Source organism: Neolamprologus multifasciatus, chromosome 13, assembly GCF_963576455.1.
Source record: "Neolamprologus multifasciatus chromosome 13, fNeoMul1.2, whole genome shotgun sequence".
NCBI lineage: Eukaryota > Metazoa > Chordata > Actinopteri > Cichliformes > Cichlidae > Neolamprologus > Neolamprologus multifasciatus.
The window spans coordinates 7,591,031-7,617,779 of record NC_140451.1 but is presented as its reverse complement, the minus strand read 5'-3'; the positions used below and the strand labels follow the sequence as shown (position 1 = coordinate 7,617,779).

The 26,749-nt window shown below is 43.1% G+C and overlaps 2 protein-coding genes and 1 long non-coding RNA gene across 6 annotated transcripts in view; 2 read left to right on the top strand and 1 right to left on the bottom strand.

The window, feature by feature from the left end:
* thada (THADA armadillo repeat containing) overlaps positions 1–8,979 on the top strand; it is a 122,491-nt gene extending 113,512 nt beyond the window's left edge. For all 3 annotated transcript variants that reach the window (XM_085183497.1, XM_085183498.1, XM_085183499.1), the window contains 2 exons: positions 5,658–5,833; positions 8,333–8,979. In XM_085183497.1, the coding sequence (XP_085039623.1) occupies positions 5,658–5,833; positions 8,333–8,656 (500 nt within the window). In that variant the 3' untranslated portion in view covers positions 8,657–8,979. The remainder of the gene's footprint in view (positions 1–5,657; positions 5,834–8,332) is intronic.
* A 2,371-nt stretch (positions 8,980–11,350) lies between these two features.
* zfp36l2 (ZFP36 like 2 zinc finger CCCH-type) lies at positions 11,351–14,627 on the top strand. 2 transcript variants are annotated; one of them, XM_085183506.1, is made up of 2 exons: positions 11,351–11,672; positions 11,872–14,627. In XM_085183506.1, exons 1-2 carry the CDS (start codon positions 11,583–11,585, stop codon positions 13,081–13,083), a joined length of 1,302 nt encoding a protein of 433 aa, XP_085039632.1. In that variant the 5' UTR covers positions 11,351–11,582; the 3' UTR covers positions 13,084–14,627. The 2 variants fall into 2 exon arrangements, with proteins under 2 accessions (XP_085039632.1, XP_085039633.1); XM_085183507.1 differs by having other exon boundaries at positions 11,352–11,672; positions 11,875–14,627.
* Positions 14,628–14,755: 128 nt separating this feature from the next.
* Positions 14,756–18,589, bottom strand: LOC146504962 (uncharacterized). Its single transcript, XR_014877745.1, has 2 exons — positions 18,297–18,589; positions 14,756–17,784 (listed from the first exon to the last, which is right to left on the bottom strand). It is a non-coding gene; the product is annotated as an uncharacterized LOC146504962 (long non-coding RNA).
* Positions 18,590–26,749: the final 8,160 nt, after the last annotated feature.

Below are 26,749 nucleotides of genomic sequence, written 5' to 3'. Positions count from 1 at the left end.
CGGCAGACAGAAATGAGGCAAGAATTGTCTTATGTGTCACGCATGCGCAGTACGGAACATAAGCGTTTTCAGTCGTTTCAGTGTGGATCCGCAACTTTTTGGAAACAATTAAAAAAATAGTATGTACCAGCGTTTGTAGACAAAAACAGTTTTCAAACTTATGCAGATTAGTGTAGGCGTAGCCTGAAATGCAACCCAAAGCCATGGCAGAACCTCCACCGTGCTTTACAGATGGCTGTAGACAGTCACTGCTCTGTCTCCTGACCTCCTCTTTATACAATAATGACGATTTGAACCAAATATTTCTGATTTGGTTCATCTCTCCATAAGATTTTCAGTCCAATTCTCGTGTAATTTGGCGAAACTCAACCTTTTCTCCCCTTTCCGTTGCTTAAGAATGGCTTCCTGACAGCCACCATTCACTGAGACCATTTCTAATGAGGCTCAGGTGAACACTGATAGATCAACTAAAGGAAAAAAATCCTCTGAACGTGGCCAGGTACAAGTGTCTAAGACAAATTTGTCAGATGTGGGCGGCTGAGTTGAAGGAATGAACTCCCACCAAAGCGAATGTGACAGGAAGTATCCAGGATTTCTCCCACTGCCCTGACAGCCCACTGATCACCCCCATTCCTCTCATCTGCCCCTCACCGTCCCCACAATGGGAGACCTGACACCCCTTCACCTGCTGCAGAGGCTCAGTTTGTAATGTGCAGACCTGTGCTCTTACTAAAACACAGGTCTTATCGCTCCCTCTTCATTCAGCTCTGTAATGATTGAACTGTCTGGCTGCAGCAGGACAAACAGGACCATACTGCTCTTACTTTATAATAATCAATAGATGTCTGCTTTTGACCAAACTGCGTCTTGCAAAAGCAAGTCATTTGGAAATGTATCCATTTTCTTAATTTTCAACTGATTTTTCTCTGATAATTCTCTACGGGGACGTTGCCATCCTGTGTTTAGTTCGAGTCTATGAAAACAGAACGTAATGTGAAGACAGCGATTAGCATACTATGACCCTACGGTTATTATGATAAGCAAGACTGAAACAAGGAAGGAAATGAATTCGTACGATGCAAGATCAGATTACTTGAGTTTTGTGTCAAACTGTTTTTAGAGAGCTCGCTTTTTCTGTGAAAACATTTTTTAGAGTTGTTTACCTTCTTCGGAGGGTCACCGTAGAGAGAGTGGGTATAAAATGAGGGGGGAAAGTAAGAATTACTCCAAAAATGAGTTCCAGTCTGCCAGTTTTTCACACCCATAGACTGTATATAAAAGATGCACATAAACAGTATGCTAAGCCTCCACTTTAGCTTTATGACCGTAGCCGTGAGTTCAGCCAGACGTGACCACATTTAAAGGAGGCTGAGCATCCACAGTATTGTCTGCTGCTACTAAGCTCTGTTAGCAATGGGCCTCCATAAACTGTATGGATGCAATGCACAGATGCCCGCTAATTAATGCTAAATATAGAATCTTATTCACCAAAACTAGAGCACAGATTTATTGAAAGGTCTGTTCGTACATTTAATCAAATGCACCACAAACACGTTCACGTTTAGTTGAAGTTTGGTGACTCAGTTACCAAAGGTCAGGCGTTTAAAGTGCTTTCAAGGATGAAAACTTTAAGCCTTAACATAAGTTTAGGGGATGAGTCTAAATACATAAATCGTTTCTCTGTTTGTAGCTGACATTAAGAGGAAATTTAGTTATAGAACCTTCATTTCTGCTATAAAGCTTGACCATATTAACAGGAGGATGTGTGGTGATTTTGAAGTCAGCTCCAATGTTGCCTCTGAGTTCTAAATAAATGTAAAGTCATTGTAAAGGAACAAATTTGTAAAATAACACCAGCAGTTCAAGGCCATAGCATGTGGCATGCTAAATGTAATAGAGTAGTACAAGTATTTTTACATCATGGACCAGTGAGACTCTCCAATCTGTCACTGTAAAGACATTTAGCTAAACATGCATCGATGAGGTGTCTTCATATAGAAAAAGGAAGGATGTGACACACACACACACACACACACACACACACACACACACACATATATTCTATATAGAAGAAGGTTCATGAAGGTTGTCATTATCAATGGAAAAAGCTGTAAAACGTATGAAAATACAGTTAAAAGTTCATAATGTATGCGCTCCTTCATGTTTTCCAAAGCCTTCCAGAGGGTCGGGTTGGAGTTGGACACCAGAGGGCCCATTCTTCCCCTTCTGGTGTAGTACTTTAACTAAAAGTTTTTAAAAATGAGTATAAAGTGCTGTGATGGACATGGATAAAGTAATGGTTTTGATTGCCTTGTCAAGGAAGATGGATGCTTCCAGTTTTTCCAGAGTCTTTAATCGTATCAAACTTTTGCTTCCACTGAAGAAAGGTAGCAGCAATGAGTTCACGAGATCAACATCAGATCTCTTTCATGCTGCTGTGTACACTTTCCCCACCAGAGAAGAAGAGATCACATGCCTGGTGAGGAGTTTGTTTTGTTTCTATCAGATTTACGTTTGAAGTAGCTTCTAAAACCATGGTTACCACAGTTTGTAACAAAGCAACCAAAGATCTCAGTGAAGGTCCAAAAAAACAAAAAGGTCAAATGTTTAAAAAGCTTGAAATGGTGCGACTGTTACACTGTTTCCAAGGTTAAGTTTTTCCCTCACTCTGCTGCCCTGCCCAGCTCAAATGTACTACAGGAGTGCCAGAGGATGGAGTGTGTGCCAGTGGATGCCAACTGCAGGGCACTCCCTCCCTCTCTCGCTCTCACACTCTCAGCCCATCCTACCCGAGCCCATTCTTCCACCCAGTGATATTGTCATTTGCCAATTGCCTCGCAGTCTTTCAACACCAGACACCACCTGATTAAAATGCTTGCGTCCAATATACTGGGCAGTAATGGCAATGAAAGACAATCCCCTTGAGAAAGAGGGGCATTTTTGCGCCAAAAAAGCTTGAGAGGGAAATCGGGTTAAGCGACGTGTGAAACCGCCGTAGAGAAGCAGATAAATTGAACGGCAGCTAAAATTTCCTATTATGTCCCCTTAATGCCGGGGGAGGGCTGTAAGGGACTTGACTTCAGAGGCAGGGCTGTCCCAGAGAGAGGCGGCTTCTTGGTAAAGAAAGGAATTTGTCACTCATGCTCTTAAACTCTTAAATCTCCTCTAATACACTACAATCAGCAGGCTCTAATGTTCACAGAGTGGGTTTCCCTCCACGCTCAGACTCCGGGCTCTGCTGCGATTTTACGCCTCCTCTCAGAAGATGAAAAACAATCTGGGTTCCCAACCCTGCATGTGTGTTTTAAACTGTATGTGTGCTCATAGGGGTCCGTATACCTCCTCCCTCCCTCCTTTCCTCTTCTCTTTCCTTGGTGGTAATGTTTTGGCTAGTGGCTCTCAAAGCCTTTTGAAGTCTCGGTGTTATCTTGGTGTCAGCTGCGGCGAGGATGGTCAAGGTGGGAGAACAATACACTCAACCTCCACGTCAGATAGTTGCAGCACGGACAACTGCAGCCGTTAAATGAAGTTATATGTTATGTTTTCCCTCTGAAGTGTGTGTCCTTGCACTTCCACTTCCTCTAAAGTCTTGCAGCACTGCGGAGGAATGGCCTCATCACAGGCCGGCCTGTGGGTACGTGTGCGTTATGGCCCATTTGTCGAGGACTTACAAATAGCCAGAAATACATTTTTTGCAAAAACAAGACATGAACATTGCATTTGCACATCTTACACACAGAGACCGTCCTTTAATTTAACATGCAAGAGTGTTAGCAGTGCTGCAATTCAAGTGTGAGCGCGTGCGCAGATTGGTGCAAGTATATTTTTGAATCTACTCATACACACCCTGATGGCGGTTGGTTGTATGAGTTATAGTTTTGTTTCCCAGAAGTACGTCCAAACCCAGAGAGGACACACACACACACACATACACTCAGTCTGGAACACAGTGTCATTGAAACATCGCAACTTCACAAACACCAGCAGCTACAAACCCACAAGGAGGTCACAAGGTGGGAAACATGTTTTCATGAAGTGGTCGCGAGGCCCAAAACCTACCTGGCGTCATTCTCGTCCACCATATTTGGAATAACGCTGAGATGCGTGTGCACATTTTTCCTCGTAGAACGCCTGAATTTTACAAATAGTCTTTTTTTTAATTTCAGCTCGAGTTTCAATTATTTTGGATTCAGTGACACACCGCTACATGTAATGGTTTTTCCTTTCATGACACTCGATGGGCTCAGTCTGTGGGCTGCTGTGTCGTAGAAACATACTATAATCCGTACGTGGCTCATGCTTTCCTTGTAGTAATCTAGGTGTGTCCACCATATTTTTCTTAACCCTTATCCTGATAGGGAACACCAGGTTTCTCTTTTCCCTGTCAGGAGTTTTAATACATCCGGTAAAACGCACCGACTTGACTAAGATTTCAGATGAGGTACTCAAAGCGTCCGCAGAACACGTCTCATTTTTCAGCCAGTTAACGTGAGTCACTGGTAACACAGAAGAATTAGCTTTAAATGTCTAGTTGGAACATTATGCATCAATAAATACTTTTATATATTTACAATTAGTGATTGTCACATGTTACAAAAATTCAGATTGAAATGTGGAAGTACAGCAACTTGTACCAGCTGGTTAGTTCAACATTTTGTAAATTTGTAATTAAATATTTAGCACTAATTTATGTTTAATAACTGTGCATAGACGGTGTGTAGCTAATTTAGCTCATGGGCACATAAACATAATCTAACATGATTGCTGATATAACCTGTTTATATTTGATATGTTTAATTAAAAGACATGCACCAGCTCCTCAATAGCGTAGCATTAGCATAATTAACCATGTGCCCTAAATGCAAATAGTAAATTCTTACAGACAAACTAGGTATTATGAAATATTTAAATGTAGCAGCTGTCATATATAAGTGTTAATTAACTTTAAGTAGCACTCTGACAAAGTAAACATTGGCCTGCTAATATAGTATTTAAAAAGAGGTCGTCTGAGGACATGCACCGTCTGTTTTAATTCCATTAGCATAACACATCTGCCAGTGACCCTGACGCTACTCTGTAATAAAAGTAACATTAAATTCTTTCCTACTGAGAGTATTATCACCTTTCTTGTGTAGCTAAATTAGCTGATTGGCAAAAAAGAGTGTTAGTTTTCTAATACGATGACACATTTAGTCTAAAAAGTGTACAAGAGAGTTCAGACTATGTTGGAAAATAAAGGTGTTCATACCAGATATCGACTTTGAAGGTCATTGTAACTATAATATATATCCATGTATGTTTGCACATGCTTCGATGTTTCTGTATCTATTTCCTCGTTTGATAACAAAATATAGACTTTTGCACAAAGGTGTGTATTATACCCTTACAGGTGATTTTTACATCCCCATTATCAAAGTGTTTATTAGCTTAGAGATTATTTACATTTGAATGTTTCAATGTCATTTGTAGTAAATCATTAGTTTTAAAGTTTCTTGTTGGCACCACACACATCTTGCTTACCATTTCAGTTTGTAAAATCCCCCCCTGGTTCCAACTGTAACCTTGTGCCTCCTTTTGAGCTTGATTGTATAAAATGTGTTTTATATGTAAAACAGTGTGTGCATATATTTTAAATGTTTGTTCTCTTCTGTGCTCAGACATGGCAGGTGTGTTCACGTGTCCGCCTGCGGCCCTGGATTCAGGCGTCGGGCTCCTGTGTCGGCTGTTCGAGACGTGGGGGGAGGTACAAGCCGGCATCCTTGCTCTGACAGAGTGGCTGCTGGGGGAGGATGAGCACAGCCAGGATGCAGCTGTAAATGAAGCTTCTAGTCTGGTGAGTGTCGTTCACACAACTCTTATTTCACATGATTTTCATTTATTTGTCATTGTGACCTGAGTGCAGATGCATATTGACAACTTGAACTGTAACACTGTGGTAGAAGAACATCACGACCAGTTCAAAAAAACAGTGTGAAGTGTTTGCTAGACAGTAGACTACATATGCTAGCAATGATTTTCATTAAGTAAACGGATGCGTCTCAAGGTTGCACTTTCTATGGCTGCACAAGGATTGTTTGTGAAGTGTTAGGGTGAAAGAAATTGCTGACACTGCTGTGTAGGGGATATATTAGGTTCTATATTAACACACTGACACAAAGTCACAGTTTGATTCATGTTGATGTGGTGTCTGTGAAGTGTGAAATATCAGGGACAATTTGCTCTTGCTGTCATGTTCTGCTCTCACAAGAAGTCAATATGTTTGAGTTCTTTAAGTAACCAAGGTTTCTGCTCTGTACCCACGTTTGGTTTAGCCATCTGTTTAGTTGTTCGTGTATTTTTGAGCTTTGGTTGATTAGTTAAACACGACCCAAAGTATTGTGTTCTTAGAGCTGCCAGTTTTTGGTACTGAGTCATATAAATCTGTTTAATGTGAACGCTGTTACTCGTACTAACCATAGACTATATATAAAAGATGGACTGGGCCACCAACCATAGTCTGTATATAAATGATGAACTTAGCCACCACCAGTTAGTTCATGAACTCTTCTCCCGAAGCCTCAAACTGAGTGTTTTAACTGTGGCCATCTCGATGTTTTGAAACCAGATATGAGAATCTGGGGGTGGAATGTGAGTGAGAAATCAAGGTAGATACCATATTGCAGCAACTTGTCAGCTTGAATAAAGGCCCACCGTAAAAGGTATCCTTTATTTGTATCATATCGTTTATTTGACTCCAGCTGGGACCACAACGAGCCCTGGAGTGACCTTAAAAGAGCACAATTGACGTATTAGCGATCTGTTAGCTACTTGCTAGTCTTTTGGCATCTGCATTCATAATGGCCATTAAATGGAATTAGAAATGCTAATTATGGAGTTTTGACGTTGCATGGTTTGTCGAGCAGAGGGGCAGTCTGTTGGCAACACATCTGTTTGGAACCCCACAAACACAACAACCAGGTGATCCAAGCAGTATCGCCAAATCACAACAACAGTCACTTAAATAGACTCTTAAATAGCTACGCAAAACAAATGGAATCTGTTTGTTTCATAAGACTAAAATAAACTAGTGCTGTCAGCATTAATCTCGTTAAAATGGCATTAACGCCATAACCGCATTAACGCGGCAAATCTCCGTTAGCGAGGATTGCCCATGCGAGCTAACTGCGCTAACACGTTAGCGCCGTGCTGCCCCACGCAAGATTAACGCTGACAGCCCTAAAACAACAAAGAAACAGATTTTTAAATCACCAAATATCGGTGTCAGTATTAGTCTTAAAAATCCTGTCCAGTTACATTTATGACTTACCAACTATTATGGGATATAATACTATAGGTCCCAAAATCTTTTGGACGTCATCGGCTCTGACCTTGAAATTACTGGTCACATGACAGCATAAGAACCATCAATGATGTGGCCTAGCAACATGAGTGATAGCCTCCGCCCCAATGATTTTATTCAGATATTTATTATTAAGAGACTTACACATATATATTGTATATTGTATATATTGTGCTATTTCTTACTTCTTGTACTGTCTGTTTTTGTTACTGTTTATACTGGAGCACCGTAACCAACATAGTTTCCCCTAGTGATCAATAAAGGATTCTGATTCTGATTTTTACTGATTGCCTGGCAACAAGAACAGGATTCTTGAAACTAACTGGATGAATAGTTTCAAAAACTAGCATTTGAGGCCACAAACTCATAAGGAACATGTTTAAGAGAGGTCACAGACCAGGCGAGTATTAGGTTTGTTTTACAATGAATTGCAGTATAATCTGACTTATTTTGGAAACCTAAGGAGCCTGAAGCACTTCCAGATGGGCACTTCATTTTTCAGGCCTGGAAGCTGTGTCCGTCTTCTATATACAGTTTATGATAGTGACTAAACCACGGAGATTTATTATCAAGTGTTTTAGGCCTGGGATTGTTTTCTCAAAGTAAAGCTTCAGAATTAGTCTCTCCTGGCAGCAGAAAGCATATCTTGAGTTATTGTGACAAGTCAACAAAAATCTAGCTTTTAAAGTACAACAACATTTACAAAAGTCTCTGTTTTAGGGCTCTTAAAAACCTAGAGTTGTGTGGATACAGGCTTACTTACAACACAGAACTGTTTTTAGTAAAAACAAATACATATATGTGAGTATAGATGATTTTTGTGAATTTAGTGAAGGTGATGGAACATTTAGCAGCTAAAGATTGAGATACTTCATTGATGATTTGGTGGAAACTGGATCGGTATTACACAACCAGCTCTAGGTGTGGGAGGGGGGAAAGCAAACTCTTTAAATTCCCTTCCAGTAAAGTGACTTCCATTTTGCTTTTGACCAGGACGATGACGACTTCCTGTTCGAGAAAGGGGATCTAAACCTGTGGGCTGAGCCCATCCAGTGGGTGAAGCTGCTTCACAGACACCTTGGCTCCCTCGTCCTAACCTTCAAGGACACTCAGGAACCGGGATCTGCTGGGCTGGACCAGGTTAACCAAATCCACACTCTGGCCCAAAGCAAGGCCCTCAGCTCCCAGCAGGCCCTGGACTCCCTCCCAGCTCTGCCTCAGTTCTGCTGCACCATCGAGCACGCCCGGCTGACGCTGCGTCAGCAGAGGGCCGCTCTGGCTCTAGAGGTGCTGGACAGGCTGAGACAGAGAAGCTAGAAGAGATCAGTTTTAGTTGCACCAGTTGTTTATTTTCGATGGGAAAAGACTTGCAAATATTTCAGTTATCACATAAATGGATTTTAATGGCCCGACACAGGAGACCACAGGCTGGTTTTGTGGTGAAGTCTTTTAATGATCAAGTGCAGGGAATGAAGGAACTCTGATGTTTTTCGTTTTTTACTTCATGTCTTACAAATGTTGCTCTCATTGATTGCCAGAAGCGTCCTAAGTGCATGATTACTGTTCCGTTATTAGTGTACTTTTTAAATCCAATGTTCCCAACTGCTAAAATGGAAAAATAAAACATGATGTCCTGTTTTTTTTTTCTTGGTTTGTTTCTAAATGCTACGATGGTTTTTAACAACACTTTGTGAACATGTGTGCAGATTTCTGGCAATTGTGGAGCCATAACAATAATTCAAGCCGGGCTTGAAAACAACACTCGACGCACTGTTCTCTTATCAGCGGGAATGTGTCACACGACAAACTTCCAACAGTGTCAGCATTGAGCTTGCAGTGCGTCCCGCGCTCTCCATGTCCACCAGGGAATTTTAATTCGGAACAAAACAACTCGGGCGCCTTGAAGCTTTTCGGGCTTGAGTGCGGCGATTGTGTCGGCGCTGACACGTCACCAGAGTTGTATTTCAGCGTACGCTTTTGACTCCTGTGTGTTTATACAAGGTGTTATTTTCCTGTGATATTTAATTTACTGCAGGACTCTTCCCATTGGACTGCGTTTTTATTCTTCCCTCTAGTTTTCCCGGTTATGTAATTAGGAGGCAGGCACAATACACTACTGTCCTCCCTGAGTGTGTGTGGATCCATGCTGCCCCCTCATACAGCTGGACCCTTCTCTCTCCCTCTCTCCCTGGTAGCCATGTTCCCAGTTACAGTAAAACTGACGTAATGTTTTGGAGCGCCTCGACATCCCCCAATAAAAACAGAGCCGTGCGAAGGGAGAGCGGTTTCTGCGGGATGAGGATGTGTTCGAGGGATTTCTCAGGAGCCTCGCTGTGTCTGTCCTTCACATTAAACTATTTATCACAACTTTGCAAATAGTCCTGGGGCAGCCCTCAGCCTAATTTTAGGGTTGGTAGTAGTAGATTCCAAGCTCTTATGTCACTTGTTTTTCGCTTGTTGCTATTTTCCTTTTTTTTCCTTTTTGCTCTTCTTCCATCTCTAACCAAACCATTCAGCCCTTAACAGTACACTGAATCATGTCACAGAAGGAAAACTTTTAGAGTCACTCTTCCAATTATAATAATATATGGAAAACCAGTGTTGCAGAAACCAGTCATTTCTGGTGATATGTGTTGCTTTTTTTCTTTTTCTTTTTTAAAATACCCTCCTGCCTGAAATATCTGCCTTTTGGAGGCCTGATATAGAGCTCCCGTGCTCTGCTGCCAACTCTGCAATCTTTCCACTGTGTTTTTTTTAAAATCTTGTCATAACTCCAGAGAGCAGACTTGAGGAGTTTGACATTTTCATGTGAACATTTTGCCATCCTTGCAAGGATGGAGGGGCTTATTGCAACCGCACTGCACTCTTTGACTTTACAACCGAGGGACTTTTTATTGTTAGGCAGGGAGGTTTTGTTAAAATGACAAAAACATGTTAAAATGATTTTTTTGTGTCTCAGGAGCTTTACTTTCACCTCTTTGTGCAGAAATACGAATTGCTGTGCTTTTATTTTAAAAAAAGAATCAGTTAAAAGTATGATAGTGCTCCAGTTTAACTGTCCTGGGTGGACCTCTAAAATCTTATCCAGCTCTGGTCAGCAGGTGGCGCCTTAGTCCTCCTCCCCTTTCACTGATCCTCCTGCTGCTCTCTAGGGGGCAGTGTTGCTCTGTCGCTCCACACAAAAACCACATTCCTGCACAGTCTGGGCCTTCTTGAGGTTGGAGGATGGTGAAAAACAAGTTTTAGAGGAACTTAGAGGAGTGCTTTAAAAAGACTGAACCAAAACAAATCTATTTACTGCAGTAATGACTCTGCACGTTGTGCTTTAGGAGTGACGGCTTCAAAGGTGAAAGCCAACACTTTTAAAAAGGTTTAGTCGTGACAAGATTAAAGTGGGTCATGCTGGCATATAGAACCCGCGTGTGTGTAGAGTGGATACTGTGGATTATGCAACCAGTGGAGTCTAAAAATTGTGCTGCACTCTGACTGGTCTTTTCTGCGCTCATATTTGTGGTCTCACCCTATCCACAGGCAGAGAAGCAGGGAGAGGCTGAATTTCCTTCCATTACAAATACATGTGTCAGCTTCTAAGTGCACAAGAAAAGAAGACTGTCGGTTCAAATCCCAGGACTTGAGGAACCTTAAAACGTCCCTCTATTTATGACACCGAGCTTCGCTAATGCGCTGCAGGCTGGCACGCATTCATAGTAGAGTACCACATTCTTTCTCAACGAGCCCAAAAAGCAAAACCAGCTTCCACAAAATTGTGTGATTTAAAAAAAATTTAAATAAAAAAAGTTTCGGGGGCGTGAGAGGGTGGTGGTTGTGGGGGGGTTGGGCTGGAGTTGTATTTCATTTTCAAGGCGTGGTATTAAAGAATAGACGGCCAACCGGTGAATGGAAGTTTTTTTTTTTCCTCGGGGAGGAGGCGGCTCCTCGAAAAAAGTTTGCACCGACTTGAGCTCGCCCCTCCCCGGCCACGCAACATTTATACGAAGGCTTAGAGCTCCCAGCAAAGCACTCTGGCTCAGCGCTTCTTAAGGGGAGGAAATAAAACCACCTACAACTCAACAACACAAACCTAACCCCCCTCTTTCCCTCCCTCCTGTTTCTTTCACGGACTTAAACCTGCACATAAGCTTTTTAAGCAACTTTTCAAAAGTTTTATTTTTTTTCCACAACCAAAAACCAGTCGTGGCACAAACTATCGCTCGTCGCATTCAAGGATCTTGCTCGGTCCTCCATGAAAGAGGCAGTGCGGCAGCAAGTTTGGGGAAAAGAGATGTCAGCGACCGTCTTGTCAGCTTTCTACGACATGGACATGCTTTATAAGGTAAAGTTTGACGCTTTAAGAGTCTTTTCTTGTTCTGAATGAGTTTTGTGCCTGAAGTGGCGCACTAACTTGTGCACAGTTTGCATGTGTTTGACTGCAACAAGTTGTAAATACTGCAGGCGCAGTCTTTACGCCATGTGCTCAAAACAGTAACGCAGTTAACTGTCCGAGACGCTAACTTGGTGTCATTTCTTCCCAGCAGCAAGATAAAAGCATGAACATGAACGCCCTCCACATCAACAGCATGCTGGACAAGAAGGCGGTGGGAGCTCCGGTTGGCGCTCCCGGCTCCGGCAGCGCCTTCACGCCGGGATTTTACCGCAGAAACTCGACCAGCAACGTGGAGGCGATGAACAACGGCAACAAGTTCTCCATGGGCACCTACGGCGGCCTCAAGGAGAACACGCCGAGCAGCAACAGCAGCGCCACGGCCCTCATTAACAAGGAGAACAAGTTTCGCGACCGCGCTTACAGCGAGAACGGAGAGCGCGGCGTGCTGCAGCAGAAGCCCGGCTCACAGATCAACTCCACCCGCTACAAGACCGAGCTGTGTCGGCCCTTCGAGGAGAACGGCTCCTGCAAGTACGGCGAAAAGTGTCAGTTCGCTCACGGCTACCACGAGCTGAGGAGCTTGTCCCGCCACCCTAAATACAAAACTGAGCCGTGCCGCACCTTCCACACCATCGGCTTCTGCCCGTACGGTCCCCGCTGTCACTTTATCCACAACGCCGACGAGCGCCGGCCCGCTCCGCCCGCCAACGCTAACGTGCAGACGGGGGAGCCCAGATCGGCTCGCGAGCTCTGCGGCTACGGCCAGAGAGAGGTCCTGCCGCCGCAGCAGCAGCTCGGCTACACCCAGAGGGACAGACCAAAGCTTCACCACAGTCTCAGCTTCTCCGGCTTCTCCACCCACCACGGACTGGAGTCTCCCTTGCTCGACAGCCCGACGTCCCGGACCCCTCCGCCTCCCACCTCAGCCTCCTCCTGCACCTCCGCCCACAGCTACTACAACGACGACGTTCTGTCCCCGAACTCCGTGCCGTGCATCAACAGTGCCTTCTCTTTCCCCGGACAGGACCTAAAAGCCTTACTGGCCCCGCTGACTGTGCACACCAGCAGCAGCTACGCCAACAACCACTCCGCCGGTGCCTACTACGGGAACGTGCAGAGCAGCGTGTGCCCGCCTTCCCCTCCGACCTACAACATGAGCCACTTGCAGGCGCTGCGCCGCCTCAACGAGTCGCCGGTGTTCGATCCTCCTCCCAGCCCGCCAGACTCGCTCTCTGACCGGGAGAGCTATGCGAGCGGGTCCCTCAGCTCTTCCGGGAGCCTCAGCGGCTCCGAGTCCCCGAGTCTGGACGCTGGAAGACGTTTGCCAATCTTCAGCAGGCTGTCGATTTCAGATGACTAATCACACTTTTCTTTTTTCTTTATTTTTTTTTCATATGGATTATGATGGACGAGTTAGGGGAGGTGGGTTGTCAGTGAGTGAGAGACTGTCCTTCAAAGCAGAGGATCCCAGGATCCCACCCCACTGCCCTCATTTCAGCAGCATCCATCCCTGCTGAAGTGCCTTCGTGCAAGACTTTTAAAATCTCTACCAGCTCTAAAGGTGCTGACCCTGCTCCGACCTCGCTGGAGGGGGGCAAGAGGAGAGTCTCACCCGCAGAGATCAATAAAGCTTCAGTTTAAAGTGTCCTTGACCTGGCATTAGTCTAGTATTTTTTTCTTTATATGTAATATAGCTGTAATAAAACTTAGATAGCAAACAGAAGGCATTCCATCAGTGCCTTGCCCAAGGGCTCATGGCAGCCCCCTTCTCCCTTATTGTTGCTCTATCAGGCAAGCCACACTTTTCCTGGGATTAGGTGTGTGTGTGCGCGTGCGTGTGTGTGTGTGTGTGTAACATGACTTGACAAGAAGAAGAGACTGTAAGCGGTTTTAGATTTCCTCCCATCCTGCCAAGAAAATGCCTTGACTTAAAGTAACATTTTTTTTTTCATCCTCTTCTTCTTTTCCTCTCTGAAAGCTTCAACTTCCATTCCAGATCTGTCTCTCACCCAGCGCCACCCAGTGGTTCGTTTGGTTAGTGTAGTTTGTTGCTTGGTTAAAAAGCACTCTTGAGTTGGGCTTGTTTGGGGAAATCACTGCTGATGGTTGAATATATATTTTTTTAGCTGTTTCTTTTTTTCTCTTCTTTTTTTTTTTTGTTGAGTGATTTACATAGCGGTGCATAACTGGCTATGGACTATTTAACTTATTTATTATCTTGTGAAAAAAAAGTATAGGCTACATTGGTAATTTGTGTCCATACTGTATTTATCAAGTATGATGAAGCAATAGATCTATATTCTTTTATGTTTAAATTATGATCGCCATTATTAATCTGCATAAAGTGGAGTGTATGTTCTTTTCACAGTAATATATATATTGTTTTTTTCTCCTTTTTTTGTAACTTCACTTGGTTATTTTTATTGTAAATGAGTAAAAAAAAAATCTTAATTTAAGAGAACGTATGTGATATTTATTTCATTAATTTTGTTTCCTTGTTTACGTTTATTAAAAAAAGTTTGCGTGATTGCTGTTTGCTCCTGAGGTTGTGTGTCAGAGCTGTAGAAGGCTTTTCTTTTTTTATTTCTTTTTTGAGGATCCTTATTTAGATGTGTCTGTAGAATGTATAAACAATGGTTTGTCATAGACCGTCCAAACCTTCGTTCCTCTTTTCGTTGATCTAGATCAGACTTCAGTGACAAAGAACCCGAGTCAATAAATTAACCAAAAAGTATTTTTATTTTTTTTCCTTTTTCATTTTCTGTTTGCACGAGGTCACACTGTGATTCCAGCCACGTGCTAAAGAATGTAGCAATCCCTTGTGCCCCAGTATTATTGTGTAGTGCCTATGGGGTTCATAATCTTGACATGCCTTAAAATTAACCAAATAAAGTATTTTTCCTACATTGCATCTTTTTATAAATCCAGATGGAACTGAATGTAGTGTTGGATTTTTGTTTTTTCTAGAGGTTGTTACCACTCCAGACACTCTGACAGGAAAAAAAGAAAGGAAAAAAAACACAACTGTAAACTTTCTCAAAGTCCCCATTCCTCTTTTTTGTTTGGTTTTTTTAAAATATTGAAATCTAGTGTTGAGTTTGCTGGAGAGGGAAGTTGGATAGACACATTTGGATTGTACATAGTAGGTACAGGGGGATGCGCACTATGTACTTTTGACTACTTTATCAGAAGTAAAGCTTTTTGAATGTAACACAGAAAAAAAATGGAGAAAAAAAAGACGGACAAAAAGACAACCGAGAGTTGTGTTCTTTTCTTTTTTGGGGGGGGGGAGGGGGGTCAGTTCACTACAAATTGAGTGTGAGACTGTTAACTTTGTACTGTACATTTTTTGTAGTTCTCCCAATAAAAAAACAAAAAAAACCATTTTTTGAAAAAGTTTCAGACTGACTTCTTGTAGATGTATGATGATGTCACACGGTCAAAGCGCTGACCAGCTAGTTTTACCCAAGTGCTGCTGAGATGCCCCCCCCCCCTTTCCTCCGGATGTGTATATGCTCTCTGCAACGGTTGTTAAAGTTCACTGCGAACATGGAAAAGGGGTACAGAACAAACTGGAGATGGTGTTGCGTAATGAATTTTCAAAATGAAAAACTTAAGAGGCACTGGGCCGTTATTATGTCGATATACATGATATAGACTGGCACTCTCAACCCTCAGACTGCAGAAGAAGTGCCACACAAAGTTAAAGCACAATATCCTGCTCACTTCCAGCTCCTTGTTTTTAATCTGGGACTAGCTTTGTGCTTCATACTGGCTTTGGGCCGAGACTCTAATATCGCCGGCTATCTGCCAACGAGCTGTTTCCCCCAGTTCTTTAAGCCAGCTTTATCCTGATTGGCTGCCCTTCACATACAAAAGGTTTGACCAGCACTGTAAAAACTGAGCTGATTTACAGCGATTACAGAATAGGTCTCCTTTAAGACATCAAAAATAAAAGTACTGGTCTGATATTTAGTTCTGGGAGTCTAGTCCAGAGTCACAAGTTAAATCTTGGGGCTCGTAATTCTGATTTAAAAAATGCAGAGAGGAAGAAGACGAATCAACAAGTTTGTGTTGTTGTTTTTTTCTTTGTCGAGCAGATCTTAATCGTAGTTTTTGTTTTTTAGAGCCTCGGGCAGTTATTTAAACAAAACCATGTGAGAAGTTTAGAAAGGAAATCTTTTTGTGGGAATGAAAATGCTCAAGTGCGAGCACAGCAGCAAGGATGACGAGTAAATCATTAACCCTTAGTGTTCTCTAGGATTTTACCCGAGTCATGGCTTGCTTCAATAAAAAAATTAATGTGCTTGTGTTGCACTTTCCAGAGACTTTTTATTCTTTTCCTCGTTTTCTGCCACACACACACACTAAGGCCCAATGTATGATCATTAAGAACTCTATTATAGCCCATTAATCAAACTATGGAGTTTGAAATGAGCACTATAGCTACCCTTTAACTGTATGAGTGACACCGGCGTGCTCTCAGGTCACAGATTATTGTATCAGCAGCAGCCATCGGCCTATAACTGATTAACTCTGCAGTTGTAAACGTGTTTCTTCTATCAGCGACCTGAGCTAGTAAACTTTTGCAATTCACCAGCTTCAGAAACCGATCCAGGCTCGCCGGCTTCTCATCAGAGTGCCACGTTCGCTCGCGTCTAGACGGAGGCGAAAGCCCCGGCGTGCGCTGGCCTCCGCTGTCGTGGTGCGCGGGTTTCTAGGAGGCTTTCAAAGAAGAGCAGCTTTCTGTGGCGCTGCTCTGCGCAGTTATAGGCAGTAAGAAAATACAGGACCCGGGAGTCATGCGGTGCCTGGAGTTCACGCCAAGATAAGGCAGGCTGATAAGGGCCTCTGCAAATATTTACTGTGTCCTCAGGATTTCATAATGAAGTGTTTATCAGAGCAGAGCCAAAGGGCTGCACAATGTGCTGCGGCCCTGCCAAGTAGGATCCGCGTACCTGTGACTCAGAGTGCGTTTGTGTGGCTGAGTTTCACTCAACAAACCTACATATAGAGATTGAGGGAATGTACTCCCGTTCATATATGTTATGTCTGAGTAAGATGAACTTTTCCTATGAAGAATGTGTATGTATGTAAGAGTGTGTGTAGGGGTCTGCCTGGCTAATGGGTTCTGGAGCTTGTACAATGAAAGGAAACACTCTCTGACTTGTGATTAGGGCAGGAAGAGTCCAGCTTCCTGGCCACCACCCATTTCCACCTCTTCTTCGTCCTGCTGTTTTTCCTCCTCCTTCAGCTTCCCTTCTCCCCTACACAGGCGGCTCGGCGGCTTCTAGAAGTTGCTATTTGTGTTCCACGCTGCCGCTCTGGGAAGCCGTACGCTCGTCCTGGTATTGTTTTGGCATGCTAAGCCCAGACCTGGGGTCAAGCAGTAATGGCGTATAACTTTTTAGACTTTTGTCGTAGAATATATGGGTGCCAGATGGGTGGAAGCTTGCCAAACAGAAAGCAGAAAGCAGAGGCTCTGATCATTTTTTATGTCACAAAGCTCTAATTAGACTCTGATCAGACCTTAACCGTCCATGTGGCCAGATTTTCCCTGCAGGTTGATTTAGCTGTAAAAGTAGAAGATTAAAGGAAAAATGTTTCCTTTATTTAACGAGCTATAATTGCTACTTATAACTAAAGTGAAAGTAAACATTTCTCACTCTAGCAGGGATCCTCTTCCCCTCCACCACCCTATCCTCCACCCAGCTCCGGGCCTCGGAGTCACACGGGTGTAAATCAACCCTCGAAAGTCCCCTTTTTGTACCGATTACCTGCGATTGTCAACTTTTTGTGACCCTACTCTGGTTTCACAATGAAACAATGTGTGTATGTGTCACAACAGGGTATGAAGCTCCACCCAGCTGACGGTGTGGCTCAGGATCAGGGAGCTGTCACACTTTCCAGAAGCACCCAGTCAGAAGTTGGAGTTGTTTATTTGGTCATAACTTGAGGTAACATGAAGGCAGATGATATCCAAGTCCTTTTTAAGGCAACAGGAGGGCCGCCAAGACAGACAAGGGATCCATTCTGTCGGTGATCTGAAGTCCTGTGTGGCCTGTTTTACATTCAAATAACAGCATCAGAATCATTTTGATGGTACACTGACTTGTAATAAAGAGCTGGGATCTTCTTTTTCCTTTTACTTTCCTAAAAGAAAACAGCCGCTGGCAACTGCTATATATTCTAAACTGTGCTGAAGTGGCAGTTTGGTGTGGGAGCCATGGTTTACTTTTGCTTGTGGTTTTGATTCAGTGCTTTAATCTCAAGAGGGAGAATGGTGCAAAGGTGTAAACTAACAGCTTTTATTCAGCTGCACACGCAGCAACTGTGTTCCCAACGAGTTTCTGTACTTTTAGTTTGATTAAACTCCTTCTATAAGCAAGTCTCACTACTGGGCAGCTATGTTGAACACTTACTGAGGATTTATACTTCAGCAGTAAATCTACGTCATAACTGCAAACACCTCTAAAACCCTGCAGCCTGATTAAGCTGGATTTAGATTTGTACGGGAAATCTACGTCCTTACTTAAGATGTGACCGGAAACGTCACTTAAAGCTTAAACTCACCTTCAGCATCATTCAAGTTGCTGCGTTGAATAAGGTTACGTTTCTTGGGAGGTGCGCATCAGGTTATCGTAATATCTTCAGTTACGACGTAGATTTACCGCACAAGTCACAACCTACGGCACAACCTGACCGCCCGGCCTCCCTCCGCAAATGTTTCTGTCGATAACCTGATGCGCACCTCCCAAGAAACGTAACCTTATTCAACGCAGCAACTTGAATGATGCTGGAGGTGAGTTTAAGCTTTATTAAGTGACGTTTCCGGTTACATCTTCAGTTACGACGTAGATTTACCGCACAAGACCTCTCAAGGCCACCGTCCTTTCGGCAGTTAGTTTGAAGCGCTACTGATGCTAATTTCACTTTAGCATCAGTAGTCAGCGCTGTATAAAAATAGTTATACAAAGTTTTCTAACTTTGAAACAGAATCCCAGACTAAATGGTGAATCCCCGACTTGTTATATAACTTTTTCTTTTTAGCTCCAGCGCGTGTAAAGGTCGTCAAAGTTACAACCTGCAGGTGCACAGTGCTGCTCACACGTCTATGTAAATGATTACATTTTCAGGTGAGATCAGACTTAAGGCAGTGCTTCTCAAACTACTTTATGGTTTGCCCTGCTTCTGAAGCAGAAATAGCTCCGCACTTCTTATGAATCAGCAACATTAAAACGTTTCTTTTCTATAAAAAAAACTAAAACATTCCTTCCTTTCACATTCTTTGATGGCTCCAGTAAGAATTGAGTCATGGGGATCTTGGAGAAAATTGAGGGAAATTTCTGCGTCTTTATTTAGTAATTAATGCCTGTGTGCTTGTGTCTATAGCAGATTTTTATGTTACTTTATGCATAAACACTGTAATAATGTCAGCGGCATAATAATCCACCCGCTTAAGCAAATATTTCCCTCGCCTTTCTGTAACCACTGACAGAAGGTCCCACTTTACACACCAAGGTAGGCTGTAGCGTGTGGATGCTGAATAAGGTCATGTTTTGGGCTTTTTTTTTTTTTGTCGAGTTGATTTCAAGCCTGTGGATGTGCTGGAGTGTGTTGGGTGGAGGCAGTTGGCTGAGGCCAGTCACGTTCTGCCTGGTCTGTCGTGTCCTTCTCCCTTCAATGCATGCCGAGCTGCAAATATTTACAGAGCATCCTGTGAGAGGCCTGAGTGTTTACTGCTAAAGCTTGTGGCTCCACATTGAGAGTGTGTATGTATATGAGCAATGAAGAAGCGTTGCTTCTCTCGGTGCTCTCGCTGTGTGTGTGTTTGTCGGATGAGGCACTTCCCTCGGTCTCTCCACAGTCTGCTAACACTAGCACCTGGCTCTCGTTCAGGCCTCCGGCTCTGAGCTCCGTCTGTGAGTCCACAGCGAGGGCCAAGTCGTGGAGAGGCGGTCGGTCCTCGCTATGAATTTTTTGCAAACGACAGAAAGATGGGAGATGTGTTTGTGCGCCTTGCCTTATCCTGTACACAAGGCTGCAGCGCTGACATCACGTCTTTGCGGCTGGAACATTCTCATAAAACATGTTTTCTTTATTTCTTCCCCAATGTAAATAATCCAGAGGGTGTAAATACCATAAAGGGCCCGGGGAACAGTTTCTCAGGCAAGTCAGTCTGTGTACAGATATATCAAGAATCAAGTAGCCCGTGTTGAACACGTGGGCGGACGTTTCACTGTGGCATGGTTAATGAGGTCCACAGACATGCTAACCTGGTCTGGCTCTATTTCTGTCATTGGCTGCTTTTCTCAGAGGCTTGAGTATTCTTGGCTGGCCTGTAATCTGCAACAGAAACATACCAGATGGCTTAGTGCCCACTACTTACAGTGCAAAAATCCCCACCATAGGATGTATACATAAAAACCCCTGTTTATACCTTGACTTATGCACTGACGTCCTACCTTAAATGATATACACAGTACCTTGCAAAAGTCATGGGCCACTCCTCATTTCTTTGTATTTTGTTTCCAAGGATCCATAGTTTGTTGCAATTTTTTTAAGTGGCCTTGAGGAACAGTTCTCCAGGCGTTCTAAAGGTTTAGTGTACGCTGTGCAGTCCTTCTACTGGACCACTTCCAAAGCAATGTTATTTAGCCACTTAATACCGACCTATGAATCCTTTAAATGTAAAAAAAATCACCTAACTCAGGGATGAACTAGTGCTGTGTCGCCACATAACAAACAGCTTAGCAAAGAACTAAGTTTAAATTGTGTCTTTAAACACTTTGCTTCCATTTCTTTAGTCTAGAATCTACAAAAGATGCCTGAGATAACACAGTTGAAAGACATAAATTGACATAAAACTTGGCATATCTTGGTAATGAATGTAGGTAGCCCTTAAAAAGTGGTAAATCAGGAGGTAGATCAGGTCATCTACTAGCTGGAAGGTGGGTAGTTTGATCCCCGGCTGCTGCAGTTGGCATGCTAAAGTATCCTTGTGCAAGATACTGAACCCCAAATTGCACTGAATGCATTCACCAGTGTGTGAATATCTGTGAATGTTAGATAGAAAGCATTAAGGCATAAAACACTTCTTGGATGAATGAGGCATGTTGTATAAAGCACTTTGAGTGAGTGTTAAATGTCCTTCAAGCAGCCTGGAGAACTTTTCTGAAAGTAATTCAGACTAACTTAAAGAAATTAAAGGAAATCTTGTTGAGTTCAGGCTGTGCTGAAGAACATAGGTGGTCGTTAGAATTGTACAAACTGTTTTTGCAGTTTATCCTGCATTTCCAAATATTGCACGTCTCAACAAATTACTACACCTATATCTCTTTTCCTAGCAAAACATAAGAGTGGGGTAGCTCAAGACTTTTGCTCAGCACTGTAAACGTAGATGTGGCACGAGAATGAAAATCAAGGTGTTAAAACAGTCCAGTCAAAGTCTTGACCTCAACCTGACTGAAATGCTGTAGCAGGACCGTAAGAGAGCTGTGCATAAACAAATGCCTCAACATCTGAATGATCTAAGAAACCTCGTAAAACATTTCCACTGATGGGAAGAGCTGATGAAGTCCAACACAAAATGATTACTTCAAGTTCTGTCGAATCCTGGGTTTTTCTTTGTTTTTGACAGAACTGCACAGAGGCCGCGTGAAAGCGTTCTTTTTCACATGACGTTGTTTCTCTCTGCCCAGAATGAAAGACACGTCAATCTTGTAGTAATAATAGATGAAATGACACATTAGCAAGGCAAAGGTTAAGTGAACCAATGGTAAATATATGAACTATGAGGTGAGCGAAGAACTGTTATAGACATATGATGGTGTGGTAAATATAAGGGTCGCGTGTTCAGGCGGATGTCCGCCAGCAATCACCTACAAAGGAACTGACTTTTTATGGGGACGGTGGCTTTATGCATTGCTAAGGTTTGTCTACGCTAACCGTGGTGATAAAGTAGCAGTATGACCAGTCTGTGTTATGTTGCAATATCCGACTAAGGTTTGCCATAGTTAGAGCAGCAATTATCAGTTAAAGCAGAAGTTAAGGGGGATGTTTTCTTACTCATGGTTTCTCCTTTTCAGCTCTGAAAGAAAGCATGTGTTATTCGAGCAGCAGCATGTGTAAGAGAGGAAGCTGAGGGCAACAATGGCTGTCTCTGCTCTGTACGTGCCATATCCCCTCTACCTGACACAAAGAAGATGCGAAACCCACACAAAGTGAAAAAAACAAGAGAGCCAGAGCAGGCGTGAAAACCTCAGGCCCATGTGTTTGAGAAACACAGTGTGTAGAGTGTAACGTCCTGACCACTTCTTTAAAGGGCTGCGCTCAGAGCGTGCCTGGGCTCCGAGCACGCTCTCTGTGAGGCAGCGCGATGGGCCCGGGTAGAAACGTGAATGCTTGGTACTGAATATCCATCCAATACCAAGTAAATACAGGACCAGTATTGCCGATACTGATACTGATACTTTGAAGTTATAAAGCTTATTTAACACAACAAAACACACCTTTTTGGAGACCTGGAATAAAAATATGTATCTAAAGGACTTTGGCTATGATGTGCTGTAGGCTAGAAATACAACAGACATGAACTTCAGCATAAAAATGTTTAGACAGCTTTCATGCTGCATGTTTGATGTATATTTTTTCATTTTTAGATTTAAAACAAAACTTAATTTAACACCTTTCGCTGACTACAGTCCCAAACTTGGTGGACAAAAACAAAGCATCGATCCTGTTGCGCTTGGTCGATCCAGTACCAATACTTGCATTTCTATTGATGCTATCGATAGTTGGATCGATACGCCCTCGTCTCGCGTGCTGACACTTTCTGGGTGTTGTTCTCTTTGACTGCTGGTGTCATAGAGAGCCACACGTGAGCAAATCCTCGCGGTCAGCGCTGTGGTTTTGAGAGCGCAGACTCCGATTGTAGAGTATGGCAATAAGTGGGGAGACTGACACGAAAATATTTAATAGGACTGTTTATTTGGACAGGATGTTGGCAGCGAGTGTGACCCTGAATTCTATCATTACCGCCTTATTTCTCCGGAAACACTTTTCAGCATGGAAGAGAATCCCAGAGGTCGGCGTGTGTGCAGGTTTGTGCGAGTCCATGTGTGGATGTCCGCGCTGCACTGGGTAATTGCATATAATCATGCAAAATGTTTATACTGTACAAATAGCATAACTGTGTTGAGAGAGTGGCTGTGTGGGGATGGCGTAGCTGAGGCTGTGAATGAGCCCGGTCGCTCACTGATTACCCAGGCTCACGGCCAGGCTTTGATTGTTATGCAGCGAGACAGAAGGCCCGCTATCAGTCTTTATGAGCAACATATTCATACTGCACTGTGTCACAAAGTATCCTAAAGACTGGAAAAACACTATAATATAGTTATGACCTTATAGCTGAGGATATAGGAGAGACTTGTCCTGCAGCAGGAGTGTGAAACATAAGGCCTACGAGCCGGCCCGTCTGAGACTCCAATCCGTCCCACCGGATGGCTTTGGAATAAGTGAAGGAGGGCATAAATTCTGGAATTTTAAACTGTATTTTCATGGGTTTTACAGCATTTCCTAGTGAAAAAGACCTCCCCTATACACATTTATACTGCAGATAAATCATTAAATGACAGAACTTTCAGCATTTTACAGCAGGTTCAAAGTGGGCTGCATGTGGCCCACAATGTAAAATGAATTTGACATCCCTGCCCTACAAGTATCTCGTGTGTCCTGATCAGTTTTGAGTACTAATCATTGTTCTCCATTAGTAAGGTAATATTTCATGGTGCAAAGTAGGCTGTTTGCTGCGTTTGTGTCGCTGCACGGCTCGTTTGGTATGTTCTTGGTAGTTATCGTTTGGTACTTTCACAGTTGGAATGAGATACATCCTGGACAGGTCACCAATCTTTCACAGGGCTAACACGCACAGACAACCGGTCACACTCACATTCACACCTATGGCTAATTTAAAATCACCAGTAAGCCTAACCCATGCATGCCTTTGGACTGTGGGAGCAAGGTGGAGTACCTGGAGAGGACCCCACGCAGACATGGGGGGAACATCCACATAGAAAAAAGCTTAAGTCTGGCTGATGGAATTGAACCCAGTACCTTGTTGCTGTGAGCAGCAATGCTAACTGTCACAACATTGTGCCACCATTGCCTCCAAAAGTATCCTTAAAATTCTCCAAAACATATTTTTCAGACTAGAATTATTAGACCTCCGAAGGATAAATAAGCGGTAATTTTGTCTGAGCTAGGTTTGACCATCCATCTCACCCAAGTTTAAATATCAAAGGCATTTGATCGATTAGATTTTTGCTAATGGGAAAAAGTATCAGTGCATCACCATCTACTCATTGCACTAGCTTGAAAATATGTTTATAGTCCATGAACCGGTCAGATTTTGATGATCCACAGATCTGTTCCAGATGCAAGACATTGTTAGTGAAAGTTTTGATGGATATGCCAGAAAATTAGTTTCAGACAACATTAAGGCATAAATTTGGGCACTTTGGTGATCTTTTGTGCCATTGTTAGCTTTTTATTTACCCTGCCTGCCATCAACATTTAGCACTGGGGCCGTGTCCTCAGGCACTCATTAGTATATATAATGTTTTGCATGTTAATCTCATGCATCATTTAATATCCTTCAGGCAGGATGAATACATGAATGCTGGCTGAAATAATGCAAGCAAGGCACAGAGTTCAGTGCACCTTTGAGGTGTGACCTGCATCTGGCAGAAATTTAAAGGGGGCTAAGGGTCGCTCACTCCGGATGTGGTTCTGGTAAGGCAAAGTGTGTTGCTCTGTGTGTGTGTACGTGTGTGTGTGGTATAAGAGGAGGAGGGGTGTTGGTTAGTACTTCTCGGTCTAGATGCAGTGCTCTTACTCACTCCATATTTCATATCTGTGGCTTTCAAACAAAAGCTGTATGTTGATACAATCTGCCGGCCAGCCAAAGGAAATCGAGCGTTTGTGTGTTCGCTAATGATGTTTCTGTTTCTCTTTCTAATTCGACGCAGTTTTTTTTCCCCCCACCGAGCTCATTAGATCGCCCCGTTTCATTTCTCAACATAACCGCACATTTCTTCTTCTGTTGGCAGAAAGTTTCATCATGCTCTCGTGATGATGAAAGACGACCTTTGTTGAGGCCAGCGATATCCCGCGACGGCCGTTGCGTTAGTTGTTGTGATCAGATAATCTTGCCTCATCAGGTACATTTCTCGTGGGAAAAACAAATTCTGGTAACACCCTAAATCAGCCAATGTAATCGCGATCTGCGTCCCAGAACTAACTGGTAATATTTGCCACTTTTAAAACAAACAGTTCTGGGGACTCCCTGAGGGTAACTACCTACCTGGGTGCTCCCCCGAGAAGCGGCAGTGTGACCTGCACGATAAAGACTGGACTGTTGCTGGTCTTTTACTGCATGTTTCGAGCTATGATCATGTAGTGCACACATGCACACTTACATTGGATAAATCCTCCTATTTAGATGTGTTTTTAAAAATCACTTTAATTCATTTGGGTTTACAGATGTTACAGATGTTTTCATTGGACCTAATTTGAGGCCTCCTAGTTTATAATCCGTGCTGTCTCCTTTGTTTGTAACCAGTAGCATCCAGCTACTTTGGTTCAAAGAGAACACAAACTTTTTGAGAAGACACAAGTACTACACAAACATTAAATATAAGAAATACCCGACTACCATAGCACTCACCACGGGGTTCAGATTCACTGATCGAGACCAAATTACTGATCATCAGGTTCTGATTTGCAGCGATGATGTAAAAATGAGTCTACAGTCCTGTTTTCTAGAAATGCTTCCCCTCTGTCACAACTGGTTGTGACAAATGGCCGCCCCTCCCAGAGCTGGTACTGTTGCGGGTCTCGCAGTGCTTCTATCCCTCCCTCACAGTGTCGTTGTGTCACGGATGTGTCGACCTGTTTCCACCGTCCTGCATCCGTGCATCCTCCGCCTTTACATTACAGGAGGATGCTGGATCTGCAGCAGCCAGCTGAGTCGGTCCTCCCATCAATGCCTCCTTTTTAAGGGTCAGAGAAGCAGAGCTACAGCACAGACCACCTTTATCTAGCACTTTCAGGACACTCATTCATACACTAGAGAGTGGGCACTCTCTGCAGCAACACACATGCACACAAACTGTGCAAATCCCGCGTATGTGTGTGCTTGCTTACTCAAACACCATTGGGGAGCGAGAAAACACACCTCCTGCGTTCATTTACACACTCTGTATATACATCTGTGTGCATGTGTGTGTGTTTTTCACCTGGGACTAGACACACACACACGCCTCTATTTACTGTAAATAAAGATAGATTTCATTTTATAAACAAACTTGTGTTTATTTGAATGATCAATCTGAAACTTGTGTGCAGCCATTTAGGAGGATTTTTACTTAATTTTTAGTTTGAGGTCAGCGCCATGCGGCCGTACCTCCACGGTGATCAGCGAACATCATCAGCTGTTTCCTGTGAAGTTTACCCGGTAACATTTCTCAATGGTGCGTTTCACTCCAATAATACAGAAATCTGGTATTTAAAGATGAGTCATATCCACCCCAGTGCATATTCTCTGTTTGGGTTTGTTTGCGTTGGACGTACACAGTGACCAGCACACATACACTCACACACATACTTCTGTGAGTATGTGTGTGAGTGTACCCTCAATAATCTCTTATTTAAAAAGCTGAGTCACCTTATAAACACACACTCAGGGGCCTCAAATCACCCCAAGTCCAAACAGGAATGTGGATGTTACTAATCAGAGAAAAATGTGTCCTGAAACAAAGGAAAGTGGATGTTTTTTACACTCATTGTGATTCATTCATTCTTTTTTTAGTCATGTGTGATTAAAAAAAAAAAAAGTTAGAAAAAGCAAAGACTCTGAGCACGCTTCACACATGCACAAAAACATCTATTTGTAGAAACTGAATTACAGCATAAACCACAAACCAGTTCAGACGCGCTGTGCAGGCGACACACTTTAATGTGTGCGA